The 21,161-nt window shown below is 42.3% G+C and overlaps 1 protein-coding gene across 1 annotated transcript in view; it reads right to left on the reverse strand.

Moving 5' to 3' along the window:
- The window catches only part of LOC132121549 (unconventional myosin-Id-like), a 91,329-nt gene that overhangs the window by 12,061 nt on the left and 58,107 nt on the right, over positions 1-21,161 (reverse strand). The window contains exon 21 of the mRNA XM_059531061.1: positions 15,704-15,858. Coding sequence (XP_059387044.1) covers positions 15,704-15,858 — 155 coding nt within the window. The remainder of the gene's footprint in view (positions 1-15,703; positions 15,859-21,161) is intronic.

Below are 21,161 nucleotides of genomic sequence, written 5' to 3' on the forward strand. Positions count from 1 at the left end.
CATAACAGCAGCAGTCGAAATAGTAAATTTAGCTGTATTAGTAATAGTAACAATAATAGTAGCAATTACGAAAACGGTAATTATGGTAGTGGTGGTAAAGACAGCAACATGTGGAAATGTATAAGCATTTGATTATGTTCAATTAGAGGAAATGAGAAGACTGTAAAGAAACAGGACAGGAGGTAAAATGGATGTGGAGACATTTGATGCAGAGCAGGTGCGCAAGAATCACAGACAGAAAGAAGGGAGAGGGAGGGGCGTTGTACATGAGCCAGCGAAGCATCCTCCCATCATCACATCTCTGGCCGGTTGAAACATAGAGAATGAAAGAATGTAAGACACAAGGGTAGTGGGGGTGGAGCCGTGTGAGAGAGTGAGACGCAGCAATGCAGAGCTAGCACAGGAGTAACTAGGTCAGATTCATTCACTCCAGTTTAAACACACACAAGCACAATATCATACCCATCCACCTACACAGCCATATAAATCCCCCAACCTATTCTACGGCTGAGCCTTTCTCTACTGCAGTTTAGTTCAGAATGGCTGAATATGACACAAATACACCCTGCTTATAACAGAATGCTGAAAAACAGTTAACTTTATTTATTTGATGTTTAAATTCTCAACACAAAGTAGTTGGTAGTACTAAAATAAAATGAGATAAATGTGAGTATTGAATGAACATTGTATAAACCACTCATTTATTTTGAAACACGTTGTTTACAGAGACCTTAGTGGTCAAGTTTCTTCCATGAGCTTTTTTGTGTTTTTGAAAGCTGTTTTCATTCATGGAGCTGGTAATGCTGCATCTCTGTGTTAATGAATTGTTCTTATTGACTGCTATGTTATGCCTGGCAGCATTTAGTGTTTAATTGCTTATTTCTGGAGTTGTAATTGCACCACCTACTGGACTGGATGGTGAGGGGTTGGACTGCAGGCTACTGTAAACGATTAATTTACATGCAAATTTCAGTATAATCACTACAACAGGCATTTATAGCAGCCTTTACCTTAAAAGTATTTTACTCATTAGCATTTTAAATTGGCAGGCCAACTAATGGACTAAATATCAGATAGACATGGATCATCTAGTTGCTATGGGAACTGCATCTGCAGCACGGAGACTGAGGAGAGGTGAGAAATACAGAGGACAAGAGAAACAGATAGAGATGGAATGAGAAAGAGAACTAATAGAGGCTGAGAGAAATAATGAAGGACAAAACTGAAGAAGGAAAAATAAATAAAAATAAAGAACTAGAGGGACAAATGAGAGGAGTCTAAACTTGACCACTTGGAACCTGACAAAGCATTCAGCATGAAGGATGACCTTGCTGAAGGACACAATGATTGCAGCCAGCACTTCAACACAAAGTCACTGGCAAACAGACTACTGAGGCCTAAAAAAATGTTCACATTATTGTGTGCATTTATAATCCAGCACATTAGGCGCAGAGCAGCTTCCTGTCCCAGCTCTATGTTGTATCATGCCCGCTTCTCATCATTACACTGAAGCTTTAACACACACTTAAGCCAGCAAGCATCTTTGGAAATAGAAATCTGATCCTATCAATGAGGAAATTCACTTATGCCTATGCACTAAAACTCTCCTCTCAAGACGATTGATTTATAAAGAATGAACGGTGCTGCTGCACAAATATACAAAAATGTGCCATATTTTGTGATTTCTACAATACAGGTTTAACCCTAAAACATATCCTGGGGATAAAAACATTTAAGAGGATGTGGGGAGATGCAGTAAAAGTGGAAAAAACAAAACAAAAAAACAATTATAATAATAATTTATTCCATTGATGACAAAGCTAAATTTTCAGCAGCCATTCCTCCAGTCTTCATTGTCACATGATCCTTCAGAAATCATTCTAATATGCTAATTATTTAATATTATTATCATTATTAATCTTGCAAATAGTTGAGCTGCTTAAAGTGTTTTGTAGAGGCCAAGATATAACATTTAAATGTTTTTTTTTTTCATGAATTAAAAGTACAAAAGAACAGCATAGTTTAAATCAACATATCTCTATCAATGGATTCATTATGTCTTCTGAAATCATTATATGAAATCTACAGCAAGTTAACATACAGCGTAGTTAAGTTAAATAAAAAACATAACTGGGGTTTGATTTAATTTATTACTTGTCACAAAAAGGGAAAAGTAAGTAAGGAAGTGGCCAGAAACACCATGATCATATGCCATGATGCCTATAAGCTATAGCAATCAGGAACCAGCCTCAGAAGTATTGCTGGACCACTGTGGGGATTGATGTAAATTCCCCCTCTCTCGCTCTCTCTCTCTTTCTCTCTCTCTCTCTCACACACACACACACACACACACACACACACACACACACACACACACACACACACACACACACACACACACACACACACACACACACACACACACACACACACACACACACACACACACACACACAGACTCTTTGTCTCCACTCCTTTGCAGCGCTGCACATTAACAATGTTACAGAGAAGTGCACATTGGATCTGGCCCAGTTTTGTAAGTGAGGGCATGGAGGTCATTCTGAAGCACTTTTTGGGTATTAAGCACACAGAAAGTGAGTTGAGGTTGTACAAAAAGAGACAAAAGATGGATCATCTGGATTTTTAGCGGTACACAAGGAAGCAATAAAGCAAAGCCCTAAAGCCAAAAGAAGACCAAACCTGAAGGATTATTTGATTTGATTTGATTAAATGAAGTGATTGCTGTCAACAAGTTTTTCAATGACCTATTGACCTTCAATATGCATGTCAATATATAATTAAAGTAACAGAACAATGCAAAGCCCCCCACTTGCTTTCCTACTGCCTGAAGTGCAAGTCTTTGAACCCGAATCCTTAACGCTATAATGATGTCAGATGTTTAGAAACGACACTCACGCAGACATCCAAACTCCTGCTTACTCTCCCAGGAGTTTTGAAACAGGATTTGAGTTTAAAAAGCACCATTCATTCCCACAGAGAAGTGTTAAAAGGAGACAGACTTAATGAATTCCTGTAGAGAACTCTTTCATTTATTTTCATAGATCCTTTTAGTTCAAGCCACAGTGATCAATAGAGACAAGGGTCCTTATTCAGATGAAACACTAGCTGAGCTAACACCAACACCTTTGTTTTGAGCCCAATTTAAACAGATTACACAAACACACTGGAGTTGGCATCTCACAGTGGAATTCCCTCTTTTGAAGAGGACTTTTCTTGCTAAAACAATGTAGTCAACAGAACCTCAAAGACTTGAAACAGTCCAGATGATCCTGACCTGAGTCTTAACACGTTCTGTTTAGTGCATGAGTGAAGTGCTCCTTGATAACTGTGACGGGATGAGTGACAGCTACAGTGATACAGACAGATTTGTGCGAGTGTGTGCGCATGTCGAACTGGGTATGTGTAGGTGTGTATCTGTCGGGCTGTAGTTTGAAACTCTCTGAATGATGCTTAAAGACAGGTGTGATGGCTGGAGCGATGCAGTATTCCCTCTGTAGAGAGAAAGAGGTGCAGTGCTTCTTTTGTGCTGTGCATGCCAATGAAGAAAAGCCTGGTTAAAAATAGAGCTGCAGTCACACAATCTTAAATATTTAATCTCCCATATCTCTACACTGGAAAAGAAGAGAGAAAGTAGGGATGGGTGAAATAAATATTGAGACTTCACAGGCAGTATTTTAAAGGGATAGCTAAAATTGTTTAATTCTGTTATAATTTATTTACCCTGACGTCATTAAAAACTTAGGTTGGGCTATGTGGCCAAAAATATTGTGATTAATAATTTATTGTCAATAATGATCATTCATTTTTTTCCCACATATCATACAACTTCAATATTTACCATGATTTTCATTTACCATTAACGAGGAGGGAATGATTTCCACATGTTTGTTAGACCTTGGCTATGAATGTAAACATAACTTGTTTGTCAACAGTTAAACTCCACAGACTTAACTGCCTTTTAATTTAGGGCCCCTATTAAATCAGTTTTATTTTCCCCTAAACTCAATGGTTTCCATTTATTTTTGGATTTTTGGTGTTTTATGATTTAATACAAATGTATCATCTAAAATGGACTAATGAAGTGAATCAATAAAACCTTTAACTAAAGGATCCTGCCAGCACTTTAATTTATCCCCCTTTACTCATACTGCACAAAAATGGTTCAATAACTTTGAATGTTACAGGGAAACATTCAAATGCAGATCCGACGGTCTTCTGGTTAAAAATTTTTTTTTAGTTAGTTCTTGCTAAGGTTTGCACATGGTGGTGCGTTCTTAATGACAGCATTCCTTACAATATAATCTATTCCTAAAATAAGAAATATCCGCAAAATATCGCCTTGCTTACAGTATCGCAACCCCTACATCATGATATGTATCGTATCGTCAGATTCTTGGCAATACACAGCCCTAAATATAAATGCAAAATTATCGGACTTGCACACAAAATTACAACACAAAATCATCAGGGTGGGCATCATCATTGGTTCACTAGTTTTACACAAGCGGCAACCTCCCGCTCTCTCTCGTGAGGCCAATAAGGAAGTGACTAAAACTGTAATTCATCGACTGGCCGCTTGAGGCTGGCTGCAGAAGGGAGTCAATCCAATAGACTCCCCATGTTAAAATGGCCAACAATACAACAGAAAAAAAACATGTTTACAGCCTGGTGCAAAAAAAAATTATTTTGGTCTTCATAACTAATTTTGCCCTTCATGACAACTGTGAGGGGGGTGATTTTTTTTTATAACTCATCCGTTTAAATTATATTAAGCCTTAAAGTTCTGCATAATTAAGGGCATGGTCACTTGAGTGACAGGTGGATTGTCACTGCTGTCACCGTTGTCGAGCTAGGTGGGCGTGGCTTCAGCAACCAGCTCCCGCCTTTTTGCCCATTTTAGATTGTCCGGAAGAGTCGCGCGGTGAAGCACTGCCGAGATGGCGACAGCCCGCTCTGCACACTTTGAGTTTCAAAAACACTCTTCAGGAGTCTACGGGTGCCGTCACGGACACTATGTCCATGTTTTTATACAGTCTATGGTTCTACATTGACATCTCCTCCTCTAGCCAATCAGTTGAAGAGAAGAGTTGACGTCACTCCAATCACTCCAGGAGCAGTCAATCTAGAACTAGTGGACCAATAATGGTGCTTAAGTCCGCCCTGATTTACATTAAACTCTAACCACAATATTTGGAAAAGCAAGCGCAGAACATAGATACAAGAGTGAAGGGAAAAATTGCATAAGCATACAAAAATTAGCAACAGTTTTTATAACACTGTTCCAGAACAGTGTTATAAATGCACCTTAACCACTGATTTCTAGTTTTGTCCTCTTTGGGAAGGCCAAAGAAAGTAGTTTCACTTTCACAACGAAACACACAGTGTCTGATATTAACTATATGTCTCAGCGTTACCGTCTGGGCAGAACTATTGTTCCAGTCACCAAAGACAGATTCACAAATAACCTGCCTGATCTATCTCAACTGCTATTTGTACACGAAAATACACATGAATTAGACGAAATGACTGACAACATGGGCACTATTTTCTCTAATATATTACAAGCTGTTGCCCCCATCAAATTGAAAAAGGTTAGAGAAAAACTTACTGTGCCATGGTATAACAGTAATACTCACTCTATCAAGAAAGTAACTCGTAGTCTTGAACGCAAATGGAGAAAAAATAACTTGGAAGTTTCAGAATTGCATGGAAAAACAGTATGTCCAGCTATAGACAGGCTCTAAAAACTGCTAGGACAGAGCATACACAAACTCATAGAAAATAACCAAAACAATCCAAGGTTTTTATTTAGCACAGTGGCTAAATTAACAAATTACCAGACGCCACCTGATTCAAATATTCCACCAACGTTTAATAGTAATGACTTTATGAATTTCTTCACTGATAAAATAGATAACATTAGAAATACAATAGCGAATGTAGATTCTACAGCATCTAACACTTCAGTTTCATCCATCGCACCCAAAGATAAACTGCAGTGCTTTACAAATATAGGACAGGAAGAGCTAAATAAACGTTTCACTGTATCTAAACCAACAACATGTTTATTAGATCCTGTACCCACTAAATTACTGAAAGAGTTGTTACTGTAGTCGAAGAACAGCTTCTCAATATCATTAACTCGTCGTTATCTTTAGGTCACGTCCCAAAACCATTCAAGCTGGCGGTTATTAAGCCTCTTATTAAGAAACCAAAACTAGATCCTAGTGAACTGGCAAATTATAGGCCTATTTCAAATCTTCCATTTATGTCTAAAAACTTTTAAAAAGTTGTGTCTGCTCAATTGAGCACCTTCCTGCACAAAAATGATCTGTATGAAGAATTTCAGTCAGGTTTCAGGCCCCACCATAGCACAGAAACTGCACTTGTTAAAGTTACAAATCTTCAAGGCTGCATCTCATTTCTAGTCTTACTTGATCTTAGTGCTGCGTTCGACAGCATAGATCATGACATACTCATAGATCGATTACAAAACTATACAGGTATTCAAGGGCAGGCTCTAAGATGGTTTAGATCCTACCTGTCCGACCACTACCATTTTGTTTACTTAAATGGGGAGTCATCTCATTTATCATCAGTAAAATATGGAGTGCCACAAGGATCCGTCCTTGGTCCCCTTCTATTTTCAATATACATGTTGCCCCTTGGTAATATTATTAGAAATACGGAATTAGCTTCCACTGTTATGCTGATGATACTCAGCTATATATCTCAACGAGACCAGATGAAACTTCTAAATTATCTAAGCTAACAGAGTGTGTTAAAAATTTTAAAGATTGGATGACAAATAATTTTCTCCAATTAATTATTGGACTAAAAAACACTACACAGAATCTTGTAGATTACAATCTGCAACTAGACGGATGTACTGTTACTTCCTCTACAGTCAAAAAGCTGGGTGTTATATTAGACAGCAACTTGTCTTTTGAAAATCGTATTTCCCATGTTACAAAAACTGCATTCTTCCATCTTAGAAACATTGCCAAGCTACGAAACATGTTATCTGTTTCTGATGCAGAAAAGCTAGTTCATGCATTTATGACCTCTAGACTGGACTATTGTAATGCACTTGGTGGTTGTCCTGCTTCTTCAATAAACAAGCTACAGGTAGTCCAAAATGCAGCAGCTAGAGTCCTTACCAGGTCAAGAAAATATGATCATATTACCCCAATTTTATAGTCTCTGCACTGGCTACCTATTAAGTTCTGTATCAGTTACAAATTATCATTACTTACCTATAAGGCCCTAAATGGTTTAGCTCCTACGTACTTAACTAGCCTTATACCACGTTACAATCCATCACGCTCCCTAAGGTCACAAAACGCTGGACTTTTGGTAGTTCCTAGGATAGCAAAGTCCACTAAAGGAGGTTGAGCTTTTTCACATTTGGCTCCCAAACTCTGGAATAGCCTTCCTGATAATGTTCGGGGTTCAGACACACTCTCTCTGTTTAAATCTAGATTAAAAACGCATCTCTTTCGCCAAGCATTTGAATAATGTATCTTAAATTGTGAGTGCAGTTGCATCTGATCAAATGCGCATTTTTATTCTTTAGCTTGGGCTAAACTAGCAGCTATGCTAATGATGTCTCTATTTGTTTCTATGTTTTGCCACAGGATTTACATCTAAAAATGTCATCACCATTTCTAAAAATCCTGTCGTACGTGCACAAACTGACAGTCACCACTTATAAACTAAATATTGTAGAAACATAATTTTCTGTAAAGTTGCTTTGTAACGATTTGTATTGTAAAAAGCGCTATACAAATAAACTTGAATTGAATTGAATTGTCTCCACATCATGGTGGCAGCAGCAACAGCGAGAATAAAAGTTACATCCTCTTTCTTTGCTTGAACATTTGGGCGGCGTGATGCAAATCTTCCCACATCGTGACGTAGATGTGGGGGCATGTTAGAATGAGCCATTTTAGGAGGGTGTGGTTGACTCTTAACTTTTATAAAGAAAATCTCTTTGGATTTGAGACTTTAGTCTTTGCAACTTTACAGATCTTTTTTTATGCACCAAGAGCTTGTAACACTCTAAAGAGAAAGGAAAAATATCACATCATATGACCCCTTTAAATTTTTTGATTCATGCTTATTATTTTTTTTAAATGTGTTATAAAAAATTGGATTTACACTTATTATTTTTTGATCCATGACCATTGTTTGTTTTTGTTATTCAGAAGACTATGCTTTCATCTTACTTTTTTTTTTTTTACATTTTGGTTTCACCTTTAGCGGAAAATGTATCCCATAAGGTTTTTCTCATTCTTTTGCAAGGAATACATACAATTTCACAAATATTGAGAAATGCAGACTGAATTCAGTTCTAAAACTATTAAAATATTTTGATATTTGAAATAAATCTTAAAAATGAAAAATAAATAAAAGATGAAAAATTTAAACTGAAAATTAGAAAGTGATGCCTTGGCAACTAACTGACATAATGTTTCAGTTGAAGTACTGGAATTACTGGAACGGTACATAAATAGAAACTAAAACGGAACTCTAAAGCTAAAACTGAAATAAAAATACACTGAACTTAAATAGTAACATATAAAAGCCTATTTTATTCAACAATTGCATCTATATTTATGATTATTAGAGTATGGCATTGGTAGCTTAGCAACGTACTAAATAAATCAATCATTTAAATTTAATGATGAGCCAGGTCACCTGTGTACTTCATGTGCATGGTGCAATTTGTATGAACAGGTTCAATGCTGCCTATGAAGACAAACAGTGAGACATGATGAATGATGGTGTAAGATAAACAAAGCAAATCTCAGGGAAATAAAAATGTCAAGAGAGAAAGTGAGCACTTTGAGAAATAATCCTTTCTATTTATGTAAAGCCGAATGAGTTATCAGAGACTTTGTTGACAACATTCTTAATGCAGGTAAGAGGGTTACAATTTTACTCGCATGTGACAGACTGTGCCAGTCAGACTGATTTTCAATGCTTGGGATGTCCTTCCGATCTATTCATACCACAGGAGAAACATATCTGCAGTTTTCCCATAAAGCCACTCTGGCAGAAAAGTCAAAGCAGTTCAGTGTCAAACCTCAGCGTAACGTGCCCAGAGATCCCAACTCACTTAATAACAACATCAAACATGATGTGATAGGTTCAGTAAAACTGAAAATGATTTAAACAGACTACAATTTTTGTATTACTATCTCTCAAAAGCTGCTATACAAGCTCTTTCCAAGGTGTCAATGTTGAAATGGTAATAGGAAGTGAACTGGGAGAGGAAGGAACAGTCTCTCTGCGGTGGCTAGTGCTCAAGGCTGCTGTGCAGGACAGCAAAGGAGAGATAAAGGTTAAGTACACATCTACAGTGAGAGGAAAGCAGCAGAATATAGCAGCCTCAGCCTGGCCTTTTGTTCGGCGAATGGATCATGCTGATGGATGGATCCAGAGAAAGCTTACGGTTGCAGGTCATTAGCAGTGAAAGGTTAGCAAGGTGTTTTCTAAAAAACACTCTGCTCAGGGGATAAAGGGGCTTTATTTACAGAAAAAGCAGTGAAGCATCCTTTTAAGGCTAGTCGATTTCACTTAGTATGTTTACATGCGCAGTTGTGTTTGTAGTAATAGTCTTCATCTGTCTGGCCTAGAACACATGATACAATGCATAATCGAATATTTGAAGGATTAAATACACGTTGAGCATCACCTCTGTATTTCGAAACCACTGCACAATGACAAGGGCAATGGTACAAGGCTAATGCACATACATTCTGGACAAAGCTGAGATAGTCCTATTTTTAATCTGTTAGATTGACTAAAAAAGATCAGACTACAGGTTTGACAAAGTACTGTACTGTACAATCAGACTAAAAACAAACTTTTAAAGTGCACGTAAATGGGGTCCGGTGTTTTTTTTTTTTTTTAAGTAAGAAATTGATTTTATTCAGCAAGTTTGCATTAAATTTATCAGAAGAGATTTGAGTTTCAAATAAATGCTGTTCTTTTGAAGTTTCCACTCATTAAAGAATCCTGTCAAGTATCACGGTATCCAGAAAAATATAAAGCAACATAACTGTTTTCAACTTTGATCATAAAAAGAAATGTTTCTTGAGTACCAAATCAGCATATTAGAATGAATGATCGGATGCTGAAGACTGGAATCATGGCTGCTAAAAAGTTAGCTTTGCAATCACAGGAAAAAAAAAACTTTTTATAATATATTCATATAGAAAATAGTTATTTGTTATAGTATTTCATAATATTACTGTTTTTGCAGTATTTTGATAAATGCAGCAAATACATGCAGCCTCCGTAAGCATAAGAGACTCCCTTCAAAAACATTTTTTAAAATCTTACCGACAACATACTTTTGAACAGCACAGTACTTAGTGAAGGTTTGAACACCTTGAATATAGAGATTAAAGTGGAAATTAACTAAAGGAAAGTAAAAAAAAAAATTGCCAAATAATGACAAACTTGATAGATATAAAACATCTAAGGTTACGTATGTAACCCTGGTTCCTCGAAGGAACGAGACGCTGAGTCGAGAACGTTTGGGGAACGCGTCCAGTGTGACGTCTCTGAATAATGTGTATAATCAGTCCAAAGGAAGGGCGAGACGTCATAGGCGGGTGACATCAGAGACCAGGAAGCATAAAAGCATGAGCGGCGAAGCCGGTAATCAGCCTCAAAGGATGAAGCAAGCGCCGGCCAGACATGCCGGAAGTGTGGCACTGCAACGCAGCATCTCGTTCCTTCGAGGAACCAGGGTTACATACGTAACCTTAGACGTTCCTCTTCAGGAACTCCAGCTGCGTCGAGAACGTTTGGGGAACGAGAATGCCCACGCCGCCAGACTTTCAAATCTTTGCCTAGTGTGGAAGAGCACAGCTAAAGCAAGAGAAGGAGCCTGACAGAATTCGGGGACAACCCGTCCAATGGCCAAACTTCAGAAGGAGTGAGTCTTGACCCCCAGGAGAGGGGAGATCAGAGGACTCAAGGCTTAGGATAACATCCTGATCACCGCTTAGCAGAAGCTTCTTCTGGCCGGAGGCCTCAGCCTCAGCGCACCATGGAGAAAACATGTAACCAAAGGGTTTCTGCCCACTGACTGGCCACAGAGAGGGGCGCAGTAGGCCATCATGGCCGCCACGTAGACCTTCAGGGTGGAGTGGGTCAACCCTGCGTAGAGCCTGCAGGAACTCCAGCACTATACCATACGGGCAGTTAACTGGGTCGAGCTGGCGGTCTACGCACCAAGAAGTGAAAAGCTTCCACTTCAAGGCATACAGTTTCCTCATTGAGGGAGCTCTGGATTGGAGAACGGTCTTACAACCTCGGTTGAGAGAACGGAAGCTAAGAGTTGTGCCTCCTCAGAGACAGCACCTACAGCCTCTAAGCTCCATGCGGGGGCGCACCCTCCGCCTGCGAGAGGAGATCTCTCCTGACGGGAACCTCCCATGGAGTGCCGTCAAAAAGAGAATTCAGGCCCAGGAACCATACCCGGCCCGTCCAGAACGGGGCTACTAACAGCAGCCAGACTCCGTCCCGGCGCACTCTCTCCAGAACTCCCGAGAGCAGAGCAATCGAGGGAAAAATGTACAGATGAAGCCTCGGCCATGTCTGTACCATGGCGTCCAGCCCCAGTGGAGCTGGATGAGTCAGAGGAAGCCAGAGGGGACAGTGCGATGTCTCTCGAGTCGCAAACAGATCCACCCGAGTCTGGCCAACATCTCTAACTCTGCTTCATTACCTCAGTTTGAAGCCGCCATTCCCCGGGCCTCGGCCCCTGCCTCAACAGGATGACTGCTCCTATTTTAAGATGCCCAGGAATGTGAACTGCTCTGAGCGAGAGGAATTCGTCCTGGGCCCACACAAGGATCTGGTACGCTAGTTGTATAAACCGCGTGAGTGCAGACCTCCTTGGTGGTTGATGTAAGAGACCACCGCTGTTGCTGTCGGTGCGAACCAACACATGGTGACCTCTTAGGTCTGGGAAAAAATAACGAAGTGCACGAAGCACGGCCAGCATCTCCAGGCAGTTGAAGTGCCATGTCAGATGGCGACCACTCCACAGACCACGGGCAGGGTGGCCACTCATGACCGCACCCCAGCCGGTGAGGGACGCGTCCGTCGCTAGCATCATGCGGCGACAAGGAGCTCCCAGCACCGGGCCCTGGGACAAGAACCAAGGCTTCCTCCACATATCCAAGGCACGTAGGCAGCGCCGCGTGACCTTTAGCATGCGAAGTGGGTTTCCCCTCAGGGAGAACCCCTTGGTCTTGAGCCACCACTGTAGGGGTCTCATGTACAGCAGGCCAATAGTATTCACATTGGACGCAGCTGCCATCAGACCCAGCAATCTCCGTGACTGCTTGACAGTGAGTGACCGGCCTTCTCTCACTCTCGCGACTGCAGTGAGGATCGACTCAATCCGAGCAGGTGACATACGTGCCTGCATCGTGGTCGAATCCTACACCATGCCCAGATAAGTGGTTCTCTGAACTGGAGAAAGCACACTTTTCTTGGCGTTAAATCTTAACCCCAGCTCTTTCATGTGAGCGAGAACGACACCTCGGTGCCGAACTGTCATCTGCTCAGATTGAGCTGATATCAACCAATCGTCAATGAGTCGTGAAAGTGTGGGGTGAGAGTGCAAGATCAGTGGAAGATCCGTATTGGTAGGCTTTTGCCCCCAAAAGCAAACCTCAGGAACTTCCGATGAAGAAGGATGGAGATAAGTGCATCTTTTGATAGATCGTGACACACCAGTCCTCGGACTTGGCCTGTGCAGGCGTGCTAAACTTCAGTCCCCTGACTGAGAGGTTCAAAAGCACAGATCTAGAAAAGGACACAACACCTCATCCTTCCTCGGAATAGTGAAGTACCGGCTGTAGGACCCGGACTCTGCAACCCAAGGAGGGACCACATCGATGGTCTCCGTCCTCAGAGAGAGTCTACTTCTGTTCCATTACCAGAGTCTGCTTGGGGCCCACCAGAACTGGATTCTGTGGCCTCTCACTACAGTGTGCAGGACCCACTGAGACACATTTGGCAGTAGTTTTCATGCTGTAATATAGTCTACTAAGGGAATCAGCCTCTCAAGACTGATCTCTGGTTGCATCAGAGCAATTAGCTCGGTGCCCTGAAGCGGCGCACCGGCAGGAGACGGCCGAACTAGCTGCTCTGGAAACCTCCGTAGAGGTCGCGAGCCTCTTAGCACCGCTACGTTTCCGGGCGGTAACTGAGAGAAGCGCTCGCTGGAGACCGCTGCGCACTGGAACACCGGCAGGGTTGGCAGATCGATCTCCTGAGGGCACTGAGGAGAGACGGGCACCGTGTAATGCGGTGTACACCACTCTTCCACAGAGGGAGCTGGCCCTCAAAACGTCCTAGGTCTAGGCGTCAGGACGTTATGATGAAGGCTATCCAGTGAAAACAACGGCTTTCCACTAGAAGCCTTCGGCCTGGGAGCGCCACTTTGACTCTAGCGTCTGCGGAGTACAAAAGTGACACCCCCGGCACGTGGGGCTGGAACACGGTTGGGACTGCTCCGCCCAGCAGCCCCTGACCGCCTCAACCTCCTCAGAGGAAGAGCGGTACAGACGTGTTCTCACACAAGAAATCACATCCCTAGAGCCCCTGTACATCTAACTTCACATAGTCAGATAAATATGTCATTTTATTCCTTAGAATTAAATGTAGTCAGCAACCAGACTAGTCAACACGGTCTGGTGTAGAAAAAAAACTCACATAAAAATAAAACAATGTAATACACGCGTTGCCTCGGCAGCGCTCATGTCTTTTTTTAATATATATATATAGATATATATTTTTTATTTTATGCTACTCAGTCACACAAACAACATCAATCACCTCAGAGAAATATGGATGCTGCAGCGAGCTGTTTCAGAGGGCGAAGAAACCGCAGCACTGGTTTACAAGCCTCGAGAACGAGCTCTAGATCTAGTGAACACGGGTGGAGATAGGACGAGCCGTCTCCAAACCGTTCACCAGATCATGTGCGATTCCCGCTATCGTGGTCGCCGCCGTGCCTCAGCACCAGCGAAACCGCGACCGCAAGATCGCATGCACGGACACACTCCTCGGAGCGTGCCCGGCGAGAGCGGAGCGCTTAACAGCGAGAAAAGCACAATCAGCCCCCCGAGAGCTGACTGCGCGAGCTCCACTCTTCATTAATGCTGCTTATGTTAATATTAATATGCTTGTGTGACTGGTGCTTGTGCAACTGGCGAGTTCATCGATGCCTTTCCACATCAATCTCCTCAGAGAAAGACAGGCAGCGCGTCGCGCCCTCTCATCGGGGAGAAAGTACCGCAAACGCAGGCTTCCGACCACCGAGAGCAGGCGCCGGATCTGGTGGCTAAGAAAGAAGATAGGGACTTGCCCGTCTTACATTCCTTCCAGCAGATCCGAAAGCGAATCCCGCGAGCACAACCACCGCTCCGCCTCGGCAAAAGCGGGGCTGGCACCGGGAGAAACACCAGTGAAAGCTCTCTCCTCAAAGAGAGCCTTCTGAGAGTGAAGCAAAGGCTCGCATCGCAGCCGTCAACTCCCTCGAGAGCTGACACTGCGCGCTTCACTCTCAAGCAGACAACACACGAGCTGCGTGTGTCCCCACCTTTTTTTTTTTTTTTTTTGGCAGGGAAAACGCACAGCCTGAACGTTGCCTGCTCTCGCCCAAAACTTCTCTTGATTGAAGCTTTGACAATGGAGTTTATCAGTGGACAAACGACACTAAATAAGACTCACAAACGGATAGCAACTGACACACACACAGAGCGCTTGCTGAAGACACAAGGCTGATTACCGGCATCGCCGCTCATGCTTTTATGCTTCCTGGTCTCTGACGTCACCCGCCTATGACGTCTTGCCCTTCCTTTGGACTGATTATACACATTATACAGAGACGTCACGCTGGACGCATTCCCCAAACGTTCTTGACGCAGCTCGAGTTCCTGAAGAGGAACTGAAAGTTAATTAACTAGATTACGGTGCATATTTTTTACAGGTTGTAGCCTTTTATTATGGTGTGTTTGTATTTTAAAGAATTATCGGCCCTTTCAGCTGAGCTCATTTGGTTATAAAACACACAGACACACAAAATGGAAACTTTCATTCAGACTGCCTTCATCTTACCCGTATCTCTCTTGGCTTTCCTCTAATCTCAGCGCACAGACAGACATTCACTTTATATACCCCCAGATAACCTTTCGAGTTCATCTAATTTTTCTGATTCATAAGCCATACAAAATCATCAAACGGCCTGTTATAGTGTCTACCGCCTGTCGATTTCAGGAAGTGTACCCCCTCAGCCATCACAGTATGACACACCAGGGCATAATTTAGCAAACATCAAGCAGAAAATATTGCATCTCCTCTCTGTACCATGCTCAGCTCTTGCAATCATTTGGCAGATTCAAGGGAGCGTAAAGTACCTCTAAAAGACACACATTTTTCTCCTGATTTACATTAAGCCACAGCGGGTATCAGTCTGACATGGATAAGCTTGCTGCACTGTCCTTAAATGCCCTGAACTGGCACCGCACACAAGAGAGTGGATGAATTATCATGGCTGGCATGGTTAGCCTTATGTGCCCTGGCCCCATCCCCAGAGTCCCGCAATGTCTCCCAAATCGCTCTCAGAAGCGCCCCCTGTTGGTGTCACCTTTTGAAGTGGCTGAGCAGGATCCCAACCAGCTCTCCGATGCGGCTGTCCCCCGCTGGCACCATCCCCTGCAGGCACACGATTAGGTCCTGGTTGTCTTTGGTGTGGAAGACAACCAGCTGGTCTTTCCCAGGGGAAATGCTCACTCCGGTCACCTGAGACAGGAAGAAAGGGAGATGTGAGTTAAAACAGCACTCATACAGACACACAGCAGGCCAGCATGCACTAATAAGCTCTGCCATAATTTAGTTCTCATTATAGCGAACCTGCAAACAAGGCCCTGGGTTTTGGAAGTGGACTCACAGGAAACATTACACATCTGTTGGTGTATCGAGGTGTGGGAACAATTCATAATTGATTGGGAACAATTCATAATTCAAATTACCTTCAGAACCAGATGTATTTTAGAATAATTTATATACCATTTATTAACATTTAGAATTAGCTTGAATTTTTATATTTTCAGTTAAAATTCTAGTTTAAGTAATTAAAAAAAAAAATCAAATTTTTGTTTACATTTTTCATCTAAAGTTTATATTTTATTTTTGCTTTATTTCAATAATAATAATAATAATAAGTAATAGTTTTAGTTTAGTTTATAATGAAAACGCTGGCCAAAACAATTATTAAACATGGGGCTCACGATAACTAATGAGTTATTAGATGTTTGATTGTGGTGGGCTGGTGTTTGGGACCTTGAGTTTTAATTCAAACAGATGTCAGAACAGACTGCATAGGTCAATGAGGTTACATTATTTCTAATATATGCAAAAATAAATTTAAAATGCTAGTCATGCAGACAAGGACTTAACTTGAATACATCTCAACTATGATTATATTTCTATCAATATATGAATTAAATGTAATTTTCTAAAAAAATAAATGAGAATAAAAGATGAATAATAAACATTGTAATTCGTGAGAAAAAAAAACAAGCAAAGATAGAAAGGAGCCCTATACTGGACAGCAAGTCCAGTCCCTTAAAAAAGAAAAAAAAAAAGAAAAAAGTTAATCTCATTATGGAATGGCAAAGCAAACTCCGCTTAGCAAAATGGAAACCATTAATAAAAACATTCATAATACAAAAATATCTGAAACCAACATGAATAAAAAGATTCAATTTCCAAGACTTCATTTTAAAACTAAACTTCCAGACATCCTTATTTGATCCTAAATCAATATCAAGCCTCAATAAACACCTGGAAATTTGATGCAGTTTCCTTGAGGTAAAATGTCTTTGTCTTCCATCCTCTTCATCTCTCTCTTATTCACCCAGATAAGGGCTAGGGTCCAATGAACACAGTCTGAGCTAGGGTAAAATGGCTAATAGCTAAGGGGGAATCGAGTGTAATGACTTCCCTGTGGATCAGTATGCTCAGGAAAAAATCAAGAGCTGAATAAGAAACCAAGCACCCTACACCACACTGTCAATTCCATTTATCTCGCCCTCATTTATCTTAAAATAAAGCTTGGCTGGATAGGAACCATCTCTTAAATGACTAAGACCTTGGTGATGGTCTCACAGAAATGATGCAGGATGGCGACAGCTGGTGTGACCAATTCAAGACCAAATGATAAAAAGTCACTATAAGGATATAAGCAATTTGTCACTTATGAGTAAATATTAAAACAGTCACACATGACACTGATGACCAGGCGAGAACAAGCTGTGGTCTCCGCATAATGCTTGTGGAAATATAGATCAGGCACCCCTGGTCTCTCTAATCGGTAGGGAATGAGTCACATTACCATTGACTTCCTGTGTTCCATGTGATTGAAGGAATTGTATTGCTCCTGCTGTTCAGTCAAATATTCATTATGCAAGTATCACGCAATGGGATTTTGTGCACTATAAGTTATATATCTTCATTTTTCCTTTCTATAGTAAAACTGGTCAATTTATTATCATTTCTTATTATGCCGATAAATGACCCAAACAAACAAGATTCAGGAAAATGAAGTGAACATAAAGAGGTCTATGAAGAGCAGACAGAGACTTCAACAGGAGAGAAGAGATGAAAACAAAGAAATCCTACAGAAGTGTGAAGACACACGCAAGCCCGAGCAGAAGGAACACAGCGAGAAGGCAAATTTGTGCACATGTTGGAACGATACTAGACATCAGCTGGTCTCCCCTCCCGCTCCGTCACCATGACAACCCCATCCCCTGGGATGTTGGCATGACAACAGTGGAGAAGGAGACAGATAAAGGAGGAGGAGCAGCGTAGCTGGGTTGCAGAGTGGATTGTTTGGGTTGGTGGGGGTGGGGGGTGATTAATGTTTATTTTTTTTAGGATTATATCTCAGTAATGTTTTTTTCTAGGACATGGTTCCAATCCAAGCATTTAATAATGCAATGACTGTTCTTGATATCCTTTTGCCTTTGAGGCATTAGCTGTCACATAAATCATGCTATCCATTTCCCTAACCTGTGCGTTCTGTAACACAGAGCCAGGAAAAGTTCAGCTGGGATGTGACCTTTCCCAAATCAAGAGATGTTAACTCTCTTTTCCAGCATTCAGAAAGCAATCAGAGATTTACTTACATAGGCTATTTCTTATTCAACCCTCTGTACATAGCAATAAAACCATTTTTTTTTCTTCAACCATGTCAATCAATTTCATTTTGTTTCGCTTTCATAACTCAATTCTCACACTACTAAAGTCAGAATAGATTATTTATACAAAAAAAAAAAGTACAACGGTGTTTTAGTGCCACTTTAAAAAATTACAAAAATCTAAGATTACGAGATTATAGTCATAGTATTTAAATAAAAAAGTCAAAATTGCGGGAATAAAATCTAAATATTTTGATAATAAAGTAGATATTATACCTTGTGCCATATACTCACAGGGACAGTATGCTTGGAAATAATATTTCAAGTCTTTGAATGCATTCATCATTTGTGTGCCAGCCACCTAATAATAAAATGTTTTGTGCTTTTAGTACTTAATTTGAAAGTCTCAGCTTTCAAATTATGCCAGGTTTATACTGAAATACAAACAATATCTTACAATAATGTATTTTTCACGCTATTTAATGTGGCTTGACAGACTGCTGTATTCGCCTCAGTTTAAGAGGCATGGGAATCAATCATCTTTTCAATTACAGTGAGACATTGGTTTCATTAAATTATATGTTTTGTTTGTGAAAATTCCACTACCTACTCTGCAAAAATGTTTCTGCGTTTAAAATTTTCATTTCTCAAATGTTTTTTATTAAAAACAGCAGTAAAACGTTCTAAAGGTTGAAGTGGGCTCCAATTAATTAACTTAAGTTATTTTGTTGTATTTTCTGAGATAAATAACATTACTATTCACAAGCTATTCATGATATAAGAAATGATTTAAAAAAATATTTCACATCTTAAAATCCATTCATTATTTGTAGCACGCCAGCCACCCAGTAATCATAATAAGCTTTTGGCTTAACACAGCTCAGTTCTCTTACGAGAGCTCTCTCATACTGCGTCTTAGCTAAGACGCTACGGGAAAAGTCTCTTTTCACGAAATACTGAAGCAAAAAATTATCCTTAATTTTGTATTTTTGTAAAGCGCATTTGCAGCAGTACACAGCCATAGGCGAGACGGCTCGTTCGCTCATTGGCTTGTTCTGCGGCAACTGCACAGCCTATCGAGCGCGGGCTGATGCAACATCAGACCAATAAGGGTGCTTCGCGCCCTTCTTGCCACTTCCCGCCGAAACGGGTGTGGCCCAACCTATAAAAGGAGCTCGAAAAGGCTGATTCACCTGATTTTTCATCTCTTCAGCGAAGCTCACGCATCGCTGGATCACGGAGGAAGCAAGCGCCGTCTGAGAAAGCACATCAGCAGGACGAGCCATTCTGAAGCTGCTGGCATCGCCGCCTTCCACTGCCGTTCCTGCTGCGCTATCCGGTGCCTATATCCTTTCAATTCTGTTATATCCAAGCTGTTCTTTATGTGTGTGTGTGTGTTCGCCCTGCCTTTTTTAAGATGCCTTCCTGCTGCTCGTCAGAGCCCCACTCAGCGAGGGAGACCGGTACGTCATCTGTGTCTCCTGCCTGGGTGAAGATCATGCAGCGCTCGCGCTCGCTGACGGCGGATGCCCCCACTGCGAGCTGTTGCCATGGTGACTCTGAGGACTCGCCTGGCCTTTTTCTCTGAGCCTGCATTCTCCGCTGCGCTGAGGCGCTGTAAAAGCATCGCTTCCAGCTGATTCCGGAACCGTCTTCAGCTCAACCGAGCCAAACCTGCATCGCTTCCCGGTGGGCAGCGCCAGCTGTTTGCTGGCGCGTCGTCCGAGGAAGTCGATCTCAGGGCCGCGTCGGAGGAAGAGGACACGCGCTCTCTGCTAGCTTCGGGCAGTGAGGGCTGGGCGAGCTCCGAGGATCTCGCGCCTTCTGCTCAGAAGCCCAGCAGACGAGCTGACATCGAGAAGGAGCCGGGGCGAATGCTCGTGTTGGCCGCGATGAGTCTCGGCCGCGAGTGGTTTGCACCAGCGCCCCCCCTCTCGTTCCCGGCTGGATGGTATTTCCCTTTCGGATGAGCATACTTCTCAAAGCCCGCCTCATTTCTTCCTGAGCTTCACGAAGAGGTGGCGAAGGCTTGGAACGCTCCATATTCAGCGCGAACTCGTTCGTCTGTCTCACTAGCATTCTCCACACTGATGATGCTAAAAACAGGAACTACCACTCACTTCCGCCGGTGGAACCGGCTATAGCGACGCACCTTTGTCGGCCCTCTGCTGGACGGCGGCAAAAGCGGTGTTGCCATCTAAAGCCTGCTGTGTGACGCTGCGTCGGCACTACTAACGATGGCTGCTTCATCGAAGCGCAGGTGTACGAGTTCCGCGCCGCTGTTTCAGTTCCAGGAATTTTGACTGTCTCAGCGTTTTCTGCAATGCGCAAGCCTGCACAGTTGCCCGCTTGCCTGCACACAAAAGCCGTTATCACAACAGCTTCAGCAACGCAGCTCGAGACCCCCGTTCTCACTCTACCGGCCGTCGCCCCGCGCCGCGGGGACCGCGGCAGAGGATTACGGTGAGGCCGGGAGCCCCGAAGCCATCCTAGGAAAGCCATCTATGCATGCTGCATGACGCTGCGTCGGCACTACACAAGATGGCTGCTTCATCGAAGCGCCGGTGTACGAGTTCCGCTGTGGCCGGGCTCTCACCTAAGCTCGCCGCTGTTTCAGTTCCAGAGATTGTGACTGTTTCAGCGTTTTTTGCAATGCGCAAGCCTGTACGGTTGCCCGCTTGCCTGCACACGAAAACCGTTATCATGGCTACCCAGATATTTCCCGAAAAAGGTGTAATTTCTGGTGTCCCGACCACGGCCGATGGTGCTATAAATGTAGTGACGATGCCCACTGCTCAGTGCCCATCTCCACATATAAGCACAGCCCTTCACACAGGGCTCATGCCCATAAAAGCGACTCAAGTCGATCACGCGCACTACATAGTAGACGTGCCCACTCCT

This window comes from Carassius carassius, chromosome 39, assembly GCF_963082965.1.
Source record: "Carassius carassius chromosome 39, fCarCar2.1, whole genome shotgun sequence".
In the NCBI taxonomy this organism is placed as follows: Eukaryota; Metazoa; Chordata; class Actinopteri; order Cypriniformes; family Cyprinidae; genus Carassius; species Carassius carassius.